At 35.8% G+C, this 17,331-nt stretch overlaps 1 protein-coding gene across 1 annotated transcript in view; it reads left to right on the forward strand. All coding sequences in view use genetic code 11, as the record gives it.

Annotated features, from left to right (window-relative positions):
* Window positions 1–16,676, forward strand: part of EGR_01881 (Neurexin-1-alpha) — a gene marked incomplete at both ends in the record, with an annotated part of 39,053 nt that extends 22,377 nt beyond the window's left edge. Inside the window, 7 exons of the mRNA XM_024491130.1 lie at window positions 7,450–7,838; window positions 9,542–9,684; window positions 9,910–10,256; window positions 12,825–12,941; window positions 12,983–13,115; window positions 16,237–16,579; window positions 16,659–16,676. Of these exons, the coding sequence (XP_024354586.1) occupies window positions 7,450–7,838; window positions 9,542–9,684; window positions 9,910–10,256; window positions 12,825–12,941; window positions 12,983–13,115; window positions 16,237–16,579; window positions 16,659–16,676 (1,490 nt within the window). The remainder of the gene's footprint in view (window positions 1–7,449; window positions 7,839–9,541; window positions 9,685–9,909; window positions 10,257–12,824; window positions 12,942–12,982; window positions 13,116–16,236; window positions 16,580–16,658) is intronic.
* Between the last annotated feature and the right edge of the window lie 655 nt (window positions 16,677–17,331).

Genomic DNA, 17,331 nt, shown 5'->3' on the forward strand with positions numbered 1-17,331 from the left:
GGATTAAGTATTTTGAGAGGTATAAAAGAAAATGTTGCCAAATATTTAAACTACCTCTATTTTTGCTTTATTGGCTTGACATTTTCTGCAATAGTGTATGGAAAACACTATTTCATTTGATTTAACACTTCTTAAGCAGGTTTCGTTTTCAACATCATGCTTACCACTTGAATGGCCGCAACGCCGGCAAATTTCTAACCGAAAACATAAGTCCTTCCACCCTTGAAAGCAGTATTTTCATGATCTTCAGAAATAGCTAGAGCGCTTTACTTAAAAGTTACTTTCTTTTAAGGCAAAGGCCTTTACAATAAGCCTAAGTTATTAGATTCGCGAGAGGAATAAATATTAATTAACATGAAAAGAAAAGACGAGATTTTAGGTACCGGCACAAAATTTATGGCTCATTCCTCTTTCTGGATAATCATATAGCATGAAGGAACAAATATGAATAAGCAGAATGAGAAACTAAGACTGTATGAATTTGACCAAAGATACCTCACAATATTGCACGGTGGAAGTAATTTCGCAGTTAATTTTTCTCTCCTGTGAAGATACCTACAGCTTATTCTCGAATAATGTAAATTGCGACTTTTCTGTAGGATTTAGTGTTCAGTTTCAATGTTACCTGGGTTTTCCAGAGTGCGCCGATTTGTTTTTAATTAAGTTTCTCTTTAATGAACCCATGTTAAAATAACATATATCAGAAGCGAGAGAAATTTGTCCTCAGGATGGCAAAATGGATCTTGCTTGCTTAGCAGCATATTCAATAAAATCCCTTTAAACAAAAATTTGCACGCTGAACTACTTTGCAGAAAAACCACTTGGATTTGGGGCTCCCTATGCACTAGAAAAAATGCAGGAGGATGCTTTCTTTTTATCGCAAACCTGAAGTGCATTGACTTTTCACGTGGCTATTTCTAAACTAAACGGCTGAAAACCCCTACTTTACTATTTTTTACCCCAAACAAGAGTGGATTGAATCTTACGAATATGTGACGTACAAGTACAGGAAATCTAAAACTGTTGCTTGCAAGACATTTATACTTGATTTGGGAATTCACACCGTAGACTAACAAACGATCTGCTATGCACACAATTGCTTTAAAAGGCTAATCCTAACATCATTTGAATGGATATCGAGCTGAAATAAGGGATTAAGTTTGCCATTTCTAGAAATCAGATCCACCTCTGAAGAACTTAAAGCAAATAATAGAATTCACAATCTTAAACTCGCGACAAATCGTGAATGGTAAGGATTAATTGGAGGTATATTATAAAAAGTAGGTCGATGTCCCTGTCTGGATTAGACTTTTAAGTTCTGTCACAATTGTCAGTCATTTATTAAACTAGCCTAAAGGGGACTTTATTATGTGTTTTCTACTTACTTTTTTTTACAAAATATTGTATAATTGTAGAGCAGCTTTTAAAGCAATTTCTATTTTAACTAGAAATGTACATTATCATTATCATGTACATTATCACAAAATCCATTTCCCCATGCTTCTAATTTGTCGCATTCTAGTTGCACGTATACTGACGTTTGACGGATTCCAGGGGATTGGCGTTCGCCTGTCCCGCTTACCAAAACAGTCTGAGGCAGAAAGTCTTGTTCTCCGGTTACAGACTTTTCAGAAAAATGCATTGCTCTTCGAAAGCAACAGTGTCTCCTCGACAGCACCTGATCGTTTCGGCATTGAAATTTCCAACGAACAAATAGTTGTCTTTTACAATTTAGGCCTTGAAACGAAAGTAAGGAACCCATGTGGGGAAGTTTTTCATTTAACTGCACTCAGCGTTTTAAGAATCCGTTTTCTTGAAACGTTAAAATTCAATTAACAAATGATCCATTAATCCTTTAGTCAATTCCTATCTAAACATTAGTGGGGCCATATTACTCCACAACTGAACTTCAAAATAAAAATCATGTGATTTGAAAGTACATTAGGTTTGTTTAACAAACTTTGGATCCATATTTGATTACAAACTAAAGTTTGGATTCCTAAGGAGGTTAAACGGGTCACCATCTAGGTAAATCTGACTTAAATTGAGGATAGGTGACTAAAGACAAGCTGTGGTAATTATAATCCTGCTTCATGTAAAACAGCTAAAATTCCCATGATTACTTCACTTTTATAATGCACTGACTGCAGGGATTGTCCACTTTTGGACAATTGATTGCCGCGGTGTGCTGTGGCCGGACCATAAGCTGCAATGGCGATATGCTCTAAACCGAATGGGCGTTTAACTAACGCCACTGTGGAAAATAATGTAGTTATATTCTTCGTGTGTCACACATCGAACTCTTTTGTCACCCATAATCTGCATGGAACACCTAGACCTAATCAAATGAATTTTCGAGTGATAAAAAGTGAAAACGAAGGGAAATATGAGGACTAAATCAGAGATAATTTGGCGTACGATGTGTAACCTTTCAAATGTGTGTTAAAACTATTCCCTAAAGAACCCAATAAAATAAAGCGTTTATGCAAAAATGGTAATTTTTAAAGTTTAGCAATTTTTTGCTTCTCAAACTATGCTAGTTATTATTTAGAATTGCTGTCCTCTTTTGCATGACAGAGCATAATTTTCCTTGATGTATGATCTAGTGCTTACAAAGGAACATTTTCCAGTGAAAACGAAACTCAGTTTAAAAACTTTTACAAATAACTATTTCAATGTCCTCTTCCCTCATGCCACTTATATTGACATTCTATAACCGCTTAGCATTAATACCAAGCAGTTATCCTGTTTTAAAGTTGCTGCTAAGAAAGTTGCAGATTTGGTAATATTATTGGCATCAAAACTCTTCGCTAACTCAAGTTTTCATTCATGTATTGCCATCTACTTTTCTATTTCCCAGAATGGGTCATCTAGAAGAATGACTACTCCCGTTTTATTTTTCCTTTAAAATTCTCATTTGAATAGATTAATTGAGGTAGATTACTGTCACTGAAATGACTTCTAACGAATGCGAAAACTGATCCACTTACTTCTGCTTCTGAGAGCCTCACTGAGAGTATATATTTGGGGAAAGAAGCGAGAAATTTAGTTAATTTGCATACATGCTTCTTGCCAATTGGAAAGAATTAGTCCTCTCGCTAGTATAGCTGGAAGTATAAAAGTAATTTTGTTAAGAATCTTTGATTTACAGTGCGACACAAACAACCTGTGTTTGTTTTTACGAATCATTTTTCATTGTGTCGTAATCAGGAAAGACATTTAAACCCCAAACATGTATTTAGTCTATGGACCCTCAGTGCTTCTTTTGGAAAAGATAAAACAATGGCTTCGTGCTCGTCTCCTAAAATACTTCGCCCCCTCCATTCTTTATAATAAACAATTCTGATTGAGCGAAGTTGCTTTAATGCACTTTATTTGTCACAAAATCTCTATCTACATTCCTTATTTGTTTGTCAGGAAGTTTTTGTATGTATGTATGTATAGAAGATCGGCGCCAGTTGTTAAATGGTCGCGTGACTAAGTGCCTATCCATGTGACTTTAGACTTGTAAAGTTGATGCAATTTTATTATTGCCTAACTTTAAGCCATGTGGAACCTAACGTATGGTCCAACTGGGAGACTAGTGGAAATTAACTATTTTGGGAACTATTTGTTTGGTTAGGGCGCAAAAGATTTGTGATAATTGGAGATTAAGAAAAAAAGTAATGTGAAATTTTTGCTCTGTCCAACAAACTGCACAACAATTTATTCAAAATCAGATGATTTAGCGTTTATGGGAACCTCTTTACAATTTCGCGTCACTACTTTGTTATAAGTTGTTTCACTTGTTCCTCTACTTTAGTGCGTACATTAGGTATGGCTAAACATTTCATATTTGAGCACCTTTGTGAACCCCTATATAAGGAGGCAATCCATGAACCCGCAGAAAGATTTGTAGGTAATCTTTTGATTCTGCCTCACCACAGGCTTTAAGCTATGCTCCTTCTTTATACTGGCAACGATTTACTACTAAAACGCCACCACGATTTAACTGGACTGGTTTAATCCACTCCATAAACTTAAAATTAAAGCACTTTTATTGGATAACGTTAATTTATTTTGCAAAACATCTTAAGACTTTAAACAGCTACACATGTTTATGGTATTTAAGGTGCATAACTACCCCTTGAATCCCATTGGTATATTTGACGAACTAGCCGAACAGAAGTGTGAGACTTATTTTCGTTCGTTCACTCTGTTCATTAAAGCACTTTCAAATGCACATTTTTGAACCAAAATGCTTTTTTATTTGTAACTTATAATTAAAGCTTGAACAGCTAATTCGTATAGACCACGATTTTAGAACTGTAAATCACTTTGCCAACCACTTTTGTCCTACGGAGCTGATAATGTTGTGCGCTGAAAAAAGTGTGCAGGCATTGCGTGCAAGAAAATATTTCATTTTGAAGTTGCTTTTTTGGGGAACTAGATCCTAAACTGGATTTTAACCAAATTCAGCGCTTGAGCTATTTTCCATCGCGGATGTCCCACAATTTAGTGAGATTTGGGCATTTTAGTGCTAGCACTAACTCTGTACACAAATCATTTGTTTAGCTTTTATTTTACCTATGTCTGGAGTCGAAAAGAGAATCGAGTTGAAAACAGCGCTAAAACATAGTTTTTTTCGGCCATTAGCCAACCATGAGTGATTTCTTGATCCCGCACTTACTAAGTTTTCGCAACTTCATATGCTGAATGTACGGATGTGCTCATTCTGACCTTAAGCTTGAATCCCTTTTTCCTTCTTATGTGACTCACCCAAATATTTTGATAATTTTGTGTCTTGTGACCCTTTCAGGCATATTGTTAATCAGTGGATAAAAGTTTTCATTAAAAACTATTTGCATTAAAATATCGGCATATGCATCTCAGTTTTATCCCTTAATTACTTATCGCTCCCGTAGTGGTCTTAGTTAAAAGCGTATAATGAGCTTTTTACTCTCCTTTTAATTAACTTATTAGGATTATTATGCCGACTTTTACAAATTCAGTACTTTTGCTTGGATCACAAATTGAATTATAACATTACAGGAACAAATTTTTGAAGTGACAGTACCACCACCTTTAAAAGTACTCTGTTAACTTAAAAGGGAGTTTAACAATGAAGAAAGCACGGTTAAGCAAGTTAGTTTTGGGGGAAATATTTGCTTAATTTTTGCTATTAAATCAACATCGTTTGACTTCAAAACATCCCAGGTGTATCATTTTAAATATAATACTTAATGTTTCATTAATTTGCATGCTATCACACGAATATCTTTCTCGACATTAGAACATTACCGCTATATTTTAAGGATATCACACTTTTGCCCAAAAGCATAATCTTGTTTCAACAGACAAAGAGCTCCTATAGAAAAGATGGTACATAGGTCTTAGATTTGCCAAGATAATAAGGGCAGGACATAAGGCTCATATAGCGATGTTAGCTTCGTGTATTTTGGTTGTTTCATGTTATGATCACAATAATCACAGGGAAAAGAGTGATGCCTAATAATCACTTTCTCACTTATAACAATTGTAGAGATATGTCACTACAAAAATTGACTCAAACGGAGGATGGCATACTTTACAAATCTTGCGGAGGTCAAAAAGACTAGATGTCAGCGTCGATAACTTCACAATGAGCTACAGTAAGGTTATTTCACCATTTATTTGTGGATAAGAGTTTTGCACAGGTCAATTGAACCTGCATTTTCTTTAAGAAATTCCATCATCTAAAAATACAACAGTCAAAAACAGAGGTGCTTCTTCTTCGAATTTAACAGAATTTCGTATTTATAGACACTTAATAGTTCGTTATGGAATTCCAAACGTAACCTACAACTTGACTTTTCGATGGACTAGCTTAGGGAAATAATTCACATTACTTCAGATTCCAGACGTAATAATTATCTGCTAGAAAAACTGATTCCTAAAGCAATCACAGGTAATCAGCAAATAGTAGTATTTAAAATAAATACATAAAGACGAAATTCAAATGAGGACCCTAAGCAGATCCTTGTTGAAGCGTAAGAACCAAAATGGACTACCATAAAAGTTAGGGTTTCTCAAATCGGTCCATTAAAGGCGATGGACAGGTAAGACGCCACGGTTTATGTCAATAATTAAGACGGATCACTTTTAAACCACTTGTTCAGATTAACAAAAAGTGTGTCTATAGGATTATTTAAAGGATTGCCTTTGTGTTTATTCTCCAGTGCTTGTAGGCAAACAATAGTGAAACTCATCAATTTACAAATCCTCTTTAACAAGTTGGCGATGAAAACAAGTAACTGCATTAAAACTCGTCATTTTTTGGCCTGGAATGATTCAAACTCAGTGGGGATGCACGAATGAAAAATTTGTGGACGTACGGCTTACTCACCGCTTGGTCTAAATGTCTTGGCAATCTCTAAAAATGTCCTAACTCTACACTTTACAGGAATTAGCATTAAAACCTTGATCAGTCTCGATTTTAACATACACAACTACACGTTTCGTGTTGATAACCAGAATTGCATTTTTCTAAAAGTTGATGTTACCTCCACATCTTCCCAACTTTGATCAGCATAAAGAGGCTCCCATAGAGCGTTCATTTTGAGTTACCTTAAACAAATTTGAACACATGAACAAATATTCCAATCCCTTGTTTACTAAGAATCCATCATCTGTGGAAACATTCCATAAGCTTTATGCGCATCTTTGCCCAGTAAAATTAAATGATATTTTTGCTAATAAAAGTCTAGCTTTGGTTCTATGTATTTCATGATTTCCCCCTAGGCGATTGAACCTTGAAATAAAATTGCTTTCGAAAAGCATCACGAACAAGCCGAATTTCTAGCGAATTATCTGCATTTTTATTTAAACACGGATTTTGATTTTATTTCCCCGCTTAAATCATTAATGTAATCCAACGTTATAACTCCAATAACAACCAATTCCCTTGGAATATGTATTAGGTTGAAGCCGTTTTTTCATTGCACTCACACCACAGACACTTTCTGCACACTTGATTTTTATTTTGCTCCTCTGCAAATGGCAACATTTTAAGGAACGTTGTGCCATATTTCGAGGCAGCATGGATGGGTGGTACATGGATGTACGGAAGCAGGGAATTACATTAGAAAATTAAACGCACTTAAGAACCCAACAAAGACCTACGATCAAAATGATTTACGTTGTTCTAAATTTGCAATGGAACTATCCAGGGATGATTCCTTTAGATATACCACTCGCTTATGCATTAAGCTGATGGAATGCACGGATTTTCAGCTAGTATTTGGCAAATGTCTTTTAATTTTCCACTGCCAAAAATATAAACCCATCAGCGATCAAGAATTGATTACTCTGCATGGTCAGAGGAATCAAATTGGTAAATAGAGACCAAAAATGTTATTTTTACTGAATTAAGACTACTATTCTCTGATTCATGACGAATAACCCATTTGGCTCTAAATGCGCCATTTGTAGACATTAAAGACAATGCAACGGTACTTGACAGTGACTACAATTGCATTGGTGTTTTGGCGGAAGATGTTTCGGTCTATAATACAGAGTTGGAGACGGATGCTTTTATTGGACGCCTATCACAATTTAAGTTGAACGGTTTGGACATCATCAAAATTATCAACGAGGTAGCAAACTACAGATCTAAAGAAAGTTCATACGGATCCTATGATCCTGGTCTTCTGACGCTTGTGGATAACTGGAAGGATAGCATTGAAATTACGGCTTCAACTGCGAAGGATGAAAGAATTCGAACCTTTCCACTGCATTTTAATGGTGATGGAGGATTGATGGAGTACACGCTGAGGCTGGAGGCCTGTCTCAGCATTCGTCTTTCCTTAAAAACATCAATGGTAGGTGTTTCAAAGAATAAAACTAAGTTTTCGATTAATATACAGTTGGCAAAGTTAGTTAGATAAAATTTTACGTTTTAAAAGGGTCGTAAAATTGGTGATATAAAGGTAACATTGTTACCAAAGTGCTGATTAAATACAGCATTCATACAATTGCTTTGTGCTTGTTGGCAATTTACGCATTCCATTTTATTCACCATTTTATTACCAGAAAATAAATGTTTATTCATATTAATCAGCACTAGTGGAGTTGCATTTGGTGTTTCAAATTACCATATACGATTTCCATTAGCTACGGTTGCATCGTTGGGGGAAGTAAATAGGGTGGCACTTCTCGCTGCGACAATTCAACCTGACTCTGGAACTAAGTGAAAGATAGAGCAATGTGTTGATTTGAGTTTCTTATACGCCTTTTGGAAACCTATTATTCCCCAACATCACATTTTACCCAGTAATAATTTCAATAAAATTAGCAAACAAAGGACTGAATAGAGAAAACGACTTTGCTTATGGAAGACTTTATATCCTAAAGAAGTTTGTGAAGTCATTTTAAATCAACACCCTCGCTATATTTTTGTCTAAACAGGCTACTTCAGCCACCGACGCCATTAAGTAATCAACAAATTAGCATAGGGAGAACATAAATTACGAAATTATGAAGAAGCGTTAATTTAGAGCAACGGAATTATCTTGGCTGCGACGAACTTGAAGGAGGATTTTATGGGATTGGAGATAGTCGACGCTCACTTACATGTGAGATACAGATACGATTTAATTCAAGGCCAATTTGCATTCGAAAAAACGGCTCATTTGAACAATACGCAGTGGCATGACATTCAAGTAAGTTGACCATGTCTTTTGTGTTTTTTCAAAAAGGGAAACTGTAATATTGCAAACAAGTTTTTAGTAAATTCATCCACCTAGATATAATTTTGCCATTTTGCTAAATGTGCAAAATAGTGCACAAATTGTTACTTTCTCACAAATGAAATGAGAATTTTTATTTCAACGAATATCTGTCGGGTAGTTTAATTACATAATTACCTTAAGTTAAAAAGTGTGATTTTAATTGAAAAAGTAATATTTTTTGCCCTTTATCACCCAATCAATTAAAAAAGCAAAGTGCAGCGCGAAAATGTTTTTAGCTTTTTTATAATTACGACGGTACTTTCAAGGCGCTTGAATGCCGTAAAGCATTTGCATCGTTTTAAAATGCCAAACTTTTGACGATCTCATAAACGAATTCTTGCCAATAAATCATCTACCAAGAACAAAATCAAGGAGTTCACTAAAATGGTGACCATTAAGAATATTGCAATTACTTTTCGAAACTTTCTTTTTGAAAAACGCTGTTATTTGCTTTGCCTATTTGTCTGTGGTAAAATGAATTTGAGAACCGTTTCCTTGGAGTACAGAATGTCACTAAGTATAATAAATGCAATTCTATTTCGACCGAGAAGCGTATAAGAGGAGTAATGAGTGAACAGCTGACGAAAGCATTAAAAAAACGCAGGCGCTTTCACCATGAGATGCTTCGGTAATTGGAACGTCATAGTCTTAGGTGCCAATTCGCTCGCAATTATTGTTAGAGTGGTGCATGATTCCCTTCCGCTGCTGCAAAAATGTCACAATTTGCTTTCATATCTTATTGTTACAAATGCGAAGTTTTCTTGTACTGATCAAACAACGCGTCCCTGCTTTAGGTTCAAGTGTGCACAATAGGCACATTTACGCTGGACATCGAGCTCGATGGCGAGAAGTTGACTCCTCTGGGTCTTCCTGAAGGCCAAGCGACTGCCTCTCGTCATGCCTTTGAAAGACTCTTTCTAGGAGGACTACCTATCGAGTACGCTATTTTTTTACTGATTAATGATTAACGCTCACAGGTACAGCATTATTATTTTTTCTTTACGAGTACTCTAATTTGCTACAACAAATGTTACTTAATATAATATAATTATTATTATAGTCCGAGAAATGAGTAAAATGAGTTCTGAACGAGGGTAATCCAAGTAAAATATGTTTATTGGTACAATTTGTGACAGCATTTTGTTTTAAAATATAATTTTAGGGGTGCGGGCAAATTCAGAAATCGCTTTCGATCGACTCATGAATACGATGGCTGTTTGGCTGATGTAGAAATTGTTCAGAAATCAGTGAAGTCGTCCCTCGTCATTGAATCGAATGCCTTTCATCCCCCCAAAAATCCCCTACGAACTGCCAAATACGCAAAAGGCGTCAAGTTGGGTTGTCATCTCAATGAGCAAAGTAGTAGTGAGGGAGCTTGGAAAACTGGCAGCTCTCCGAGTCAATGTCGACCCGGTGTCTGCGGCTTTGGTGGTCGCTGCGTCCAACAACTGGACACATACTTCTGCGACTGCATCATGTCTGGATTCAGGGGACAAGTTTGCACTGACGGTATGCTAATCAATTTCTTCAAGAATAAATTAGAAAAAAATGGCTGTGTTTTTTTAAAATGATAAATCAAGCTTTATTTGAAAAGTTCATCCCTCATTCAACCCGTTTCTTTGGGTTAATTTCTTCATTTATTATCATCAAACTATTTAACTGCCCCCTTTTATGAAATTATTAGGCAGTTAACAGATAAAAATAAGCTTTGAAAAGAGTGGAAAGGGGTTACTTTAATCGAAGGAGTTTGTCGTTTAATTTGCAATAGGAATTAGTGATTCACCGAACTTAATTAAAACACAAGACACGGTAATGAAGCCTCCTTCTTCAATGAATGGCATATTATACCAAAAGGAAAGCTATTATTTATAGTTGCAACGGCTATTAAATATTCAAGCAATATGACGGGATGTGCAATATTCGAGTTCAGTCCTCTCCGTAACACATCAAGGGACACAATATCCTTCGGAATTCAGACAGTTCAAAAGTCGCGTGCAACCTTACTTCATATCACCAGTCACAGCAAATCCCTTGACTTCCTTAGGTTTGAGTTGGTACCATATAGGGTAAGTCTAATCTGTTTTTGGTTACCATTTGAAAGCATTTAAAAGCCATTTAATGTAACCTGTGTACTTGGATAGAACCAAAACATGGACACTTACTGTAACATGAAATCCTTTCGTCTTTGTCAAAAAACGTGCATTTTTCATGTTATGATGTGGTGCTATCAAGTACTTGAGCAACGTAATCTGCAGCTGTTCTTGTCTCTCTGTGACCATATTCAACATTGCGAAATTAGCTTGCCCCTCATTCATAACTCCAAATCATGGCAACTAAGTCGGATTTCAATTTTTCAAGCCCTAAAGTGCACACTAATCCAATATAATTTTAAATTTAACATAAATTAATGTATTATTCCTTCCTTTTACTAGGGGCACAACCTTAGGAATACTCATTATAGATCGTGGCTAGTCTTTAAAATAATCGTTTTTGCTCTTATTCTTTTCAGTTTTGTGATATGACTTTCCTTTATGAACGCCTTCTTGATTTATATTTTCCTAGATTGGGAAATATTCATTACTTGTTCTCCTTATCAGTTCTTCCATACTTACAACCTTCTATTTCCATTTGGCACTGTGGAGCGCGATGAGAATACTTTTTTATCTGATGTTTATATTTGAAGTTATTAAAGAGTGCTTCCAACGAACTCTGCATATTCTTTTTTATCCAATGCATTATGGATTAAATGAAAAATGTCGATTTTGGCGAGCGGACGAAACGATAGGCGTATTGACTTAAAATATTAAAAACAGATGAATGGCATGTGTAGGTGCACTGCATTTATAAACTGCGACTTTGTTATAAACCGTACAATACAAAATTGAGTGGAATATTAATTCATTTGAGTAAATAGTTAACTTATCTACAAATGGTGCTTCTAATGCTCAAATATTGGAAAGACTCTATATAAAATGCATTGTAAAGCTCTGATCTTAATTGCCATTCATGTGTGCACATTCCCCTAGATTGTGATGGCAACGTTACTTCGCAATTTAATACATTATGCGAAAGATACCCTTTAAATAATGCACATATAATATATTCTTACGTTGTTCCTAAGGTACTTAGTCATCTTATTAAACTCGCTTTTTTTCCTTTTGATATAACTTGTGCAGCAAAAGCTTTTGGTTTACCAAAAGTACCTTCTTTACATCCGTAGAAAATGTTCGTTTTACGTTTGACATACAACATGGGAAGTGGAATTCAGATATTGCAGGAGTCCAACGTCAACATGGTTGATGGGTTATTCCATGTTGTTCGAGTTATTCGCAATAATGTATATTTACAACTTCAAGTGGACTCTGAGGATGTTCTTGAATCGACATCAGAGGGTATGGAAATTACCATTGTTTAAGACGTTTGCTAATGCTTCCAGTTTTGCCATTCCACTAACAGTTTGTTAGTTAACTTGTTTTAGAACATTGGGGTGAGAAGGATCTTGGCACTCCACTTTGTTTTATGGGAATCCTTCTACGATCTAAATCCCTTCAGACCGCTTTATTCTCATTAATCGCGTTGCAGTCGGCTAAAAATTAGCAACATTCTAAAGTTGGATGAGTTGAATAGGGTTAACGAACTTGAAGATTTTTATTTTAGCCACGTGAATTCATTCGTCTACAGTAATTAAAGTGGCTTTACCTGTGAAAGGGAAAATTTCGATTAAAATCCATTAATTCAGACCAAAATATATGGGAAAGTTGTAATATAATCTAAAAATATATCTACACTTTTGATATTCCTTCATGTTAGTTGCTTATTAATTCCCCATTATTGCCACCCTCCATATTTTCATGTTGCAACCCCTTCTGATATTGCATGAAAAACCTTACTTTAATTCGTTTTCAAACACCGATAGTTACCACTTCCAGTGAATTTGGGAACCAAAATCGTCAACTGTATTTGCATTTTGCATTGCTGAACAAAAGCTAGGCTTCCTTTTTCTCATAATAGCTATCGTAAGCTAAAATATTTTCAAGGAAATGAGGATTAAGAGTATGAAACTGCTTTGCCTTGTAGGGTCCAGTGGAAGCCACTTCAATGAAGTCCATCAAGTCTACGTGGGTTGTGATCCCACATTAATATCTGCGAGTGTAGCAAACTACGTTGGGCCAACCTTCGTCGGCCACATTAGTGGTAAGTCCTCTGCAAGCACAAAGTTTTCTATTTTTAACTAGGCGTCAACGTGAATGGGGTCTTTCTGGCGGACCTTCTTATGGGAGAAATCATTAGTGGCATCTTCTACAAGGATGGGAAGGATATTTTAATTGATCCAACCTTCACTCCAAAGGTCCGACAAATAGCAAACTTGTAAGCACTTTTTGTTTCAAAGTTGAGAGCTTCGTATTCAGTAGTGTTATCTGAAAGCAGCAAATTAACCACGCAGAATATAAGACAATGTTTTTATTTAGTTATTGATATGGATTTCTTTGTCTGCCAACATGAAATTCGTAGGATGTGTAATTAAAAATTTCTGACATTACAGTTGAAATAATCGACACCTTTTACTTCTAATCTCAGCTGCTATGTTCACCACGGCTTTAGCCACTGTTGATAGGGAAGATTTTTTTTACCTAAAATTTGTGTTTTATCTTTTAGACCCGCGAACGACATGGGAGCTGAACAGGTTAGATGACACATATTTACAATCCTAATATAGGTACTTACTGAAACAATAGAGGCAAAATTTAGGGATCTTAATTGACCTAACGATTTATTCATAATCAATTTGTCTACATTTATGGAACAACTAAGATTTAGATTTCAAAGAAAATTTATAATTAGTAAAATACTGCCTTCAAAAAGCCATCTCCTTTTAATGTTTCAACATCATCATTAAAGCCATATCTGACCTCCTCAAAACCGCTCACTCCCTTGGTGGTGGCAAAGCCTAACTGCTTTGAGAGTGACACTGCTTTCAAAAGCAAGGTGGCCAATTGCAAGCCAGTCAACCCGAATGGAATTGTTGTTCCAAAATGGAACCTCCCTTTGCCTAACGAACCAAGTTCAACATCGTTAAAAGGCAACGCTTGGAATTTACACCAGTATGTTCATCAAACATAGCTAGTGCACTTTATTTTACAGATCATTAGTGTGTTTGCATGGCTTAAAATACTGTTAAAAATCGCTGATACTGCCAAACAAGTTGTTTTTAAAGTAATTAATCATTTTACCTAATATGCCTGAAATGTTGCCTAATTAAAATACACTTTAGAAGTATTTAAATGGTAGCTCACAATTTAAAATACTACTATGTGCTCTTCAATGGTCATACGAAGATGAAGTGACATCAACACTTCAAATGCCAAATCTGGCATCAAATGTCATTTCTCGTCAAAATATGTGAGCTGTCAGGAACAACATTATTTTAATTTGAAGCTTTAATTAATTGCAGTGTGCTTGTGCTGACAGAAAATGTTCTACTCATAAGTACCAATGAAATATTTACGTCGTTGGGCAAGAACAAACCGTCTCCAAGATGGTTTGATACAAGTTTAAAGATAAGTGATGTTCCAATTAAGGGCTGATTCAATCACAATTGGTTCCATAGAAGTCTAGTTCTTCTTTATTACCAGTAAAAATCGTAGCTCATCTTTAGACAATAAAGTTAATCACTCAAATTTGAACGCACTGCACAAATACCCACAGAATGCTGTCAAGCTGCTTTTCCGGTTAGGACCTCTGGGAGTAAAGTTATTAGCGGGGGTTAAAGCCTTATTCGGTCCTGTGTTGAATTGCGTGTCCAGTGAATTAGACGTCGGGACCATCCAAATAGTCAATCCCAAACATAAAGCTGGAAGCCTTATACTTCTGCGTACATGAAGACCACATTAAGCGACTACTTTTTCGGCGCAAAAGTAGATATTACTTTGAATATAATACTTCAGTCTTTGTAATCAATCCTATCAGTCCATAATGTTTCTTGCAAAAGCTGATCAAACTAATAATACCAATCGCTTCCCGAACGATGAAGAATCAGTAGTCATATGCCTTAAGCTTACACATTTCTGATGGAATGCTTGAAACGATATAATTTTAATATCGAAATAATCTTACTGGAAGAGATTCAACCCGTTTTTAACACAGCTATGCCTGTAGCTCGGTGTAAAGTATATTAAAGTTTTAGTTTTCTCTACTTTTCGCTCATTAAAAAACGTGTATATTTGAGGCTTGTAAAAGTAAGTCATTAGGTTTTATAAGTACATTTCCAAAAAATGCTTGATCACAGACTCATTTCTTATTTGAATAGTATTGGCTCTTTCTTAAAAAAGTCGAACCGGGTTTTCATTCAAATTAACTCAACCATGACAACGCCAGTAGTGAAAAATCTTTACACATTTAAACATCTACTGAGTCTATCCCGTCGCGTAATGTTTCGATTATATTTTTTAATGCAGCGGGGAAATAAGTAATGTTACTTTTAGAATCAAACTGTAGTAATCAAAATGACACAGATCTCATGATTGAAGATAAGTGCGCATGTGTCTTGAAAGGGCAGTTCACCGACATCGAATAAATTTCTTCCCAGTGGAAGTGGGTGCGCAAAAGCTCTAAAACTCTTTCTGTGACAGTGCCATTTTTATCTTCACCTTCTCTAACAACTTTTTACCTCAAATAAGTCACCTAACAATATCAGGTGGTATAGTAAACTCCAACAATTCTTAAAGTAAACGAGCTGGAAGTGCAATTTGAATACGTCCCTGTGTTTCTCACCTAAAATTCTTTTTAAAAACATTTAAAAAACCACAAAAAAAGTATAATTGACCTCACTTAATCCACAAGACAGTTTCACGGCTGTTAATGTAGAGAGTAAAACCCAAATATTTTCTTTTTAGTAATTATCGGTTTGAAGTTGAAAAGTGTAATGAACACACGTACTAACGTCAGTGCTATACCAAAATGCACCAAATTTTGAATGAAATCCCTACAAATTCCGGTGTTTTCAAGCATTTATCACTGTGCATTACATAATTTCAACACCTTAATCATTTACACGGGCTGATCATTGGGAGTTAATGTGTGAACATTGGGTTAATTACGTGTTATTCAACCCAGTAGTTCAAAGTAACTTTGCTGGTCAAATGCCTTATTTAACTACATGGATTTGTACGTTGTACCGCTGATATTATTTTACTTTAAAAAAAAACACAAGTAAACGTGCTGAGAGGGTGATAAGGGAAACGAAATGTAAACTGCATGAATAAACCTTTAAAATCGTTCTAAATATATGAAAACTAAGTTTATTACGAATGGAGTGGCTATGTTTAATGCCAAAATAATTGCATCTCTTGCACTTCTTGTGAATGTTGGTTTTATCATCTATTTTGGATATTTTTAATGTATTAATAGGCCAAATGCTAAAACTGCTACAAAAATGAGGTTTTATGTTAAATTAATAACTCTGCGTATTACCATTTCCAAATGATTTCAGGAGCATGACTCAACACCACCAAGCTCCGGCGATTGCAGACACAAGCAGTGCTGACATCGGCGGCAAATTATACCCCTCAGAGTCTAAGGAAATTTTCCCACCTTGGAGCCACGACCGAGCACCTCAAGACGATGCTAATCGGTTGAACGGCGTAGATAACAGTGCCAGTCTCGAGCAGCTCTCCGAAGCAGAAAAGAATGGTCAAGTGGAAATTACAAGTTTTCTTCCTTCCCTCAACACCTGGCTTCTTTTAGCCGGTTTTGGCACTACACTCCTTCTTATAGCCTTAATTATTGGCTATGTCGTTCATAAATTCCGCCGGCGAAATGAGGGTTCCTATAACGTGGAGGAAAATAGGATATTCATAAATCGGCGCTCAACTTCAACACTTGCGCCGACACCACTTTTGTCTCCCTCTCTAGAAACAGCAACCGAACTAGTCCCTCTTCGAAGATGCACTCCGGTAGAAATCGAATTCCCAAATAAAGAGTGGTATGTATAGTATTTATGTCTAAGAGATTTTTCAGACTCCACATTGTGCACTATTCCAGCTGCAGAATTCCAGTGAACAAGCCATAAATCCTTGTATATATTATCTATATCGAACCCGTGTGATAGACTCCAAATGTTGGGATAGAGAAAGTATTACCACTAAATCAGTTTTTTGTATTTTCTGTGTGTATTTTCCGCTCTGCCTCCCTTCCACCACTGGTGAACGAAATTCCCCTCTGAAAAAATCTACCTCTTCCTCAACGCAGAGCATTTGCTTATGTATGTATGAAATCATCTAAAAAGCAATCACTCGCTATTAGTATTTGCCATTGAATAAAGATTTTATGATAAAAGGCATTTTTCACCTTAAACTATTGCGGGTCATGCAAAGTAAAGGGAGTTAAATCAGGCTGTCTTTCGAATTCTTGTACCACAGATCTAATGTCTCAAAAATTGGGACTATTAAAAAAAATGTCTATCAGGCCTGTGATTGTATTGTCATGGGCACATGCAAAGCCTAGAATTTGGCCAAATCCGAATGTTTGGCGGTGGATTTTACTAGTGGATAAAATTATAAGTAAAGATGTTCCTCAGTTATTTTGG

This window comes from Echinococcus granulosus (assembly GCF_000524195.1).
Source record: "Echinococcus granulosus chromosome Unknown EG_S00007, whole genome shotgun sequence".
NCBI classification, from domain to species: Eukaryota; Metazoa; Platyhelminthes; class Cestoda; order Cyclophyllidea; family Taeniidae; genus Echinococcus; species Echinococcus granulosus.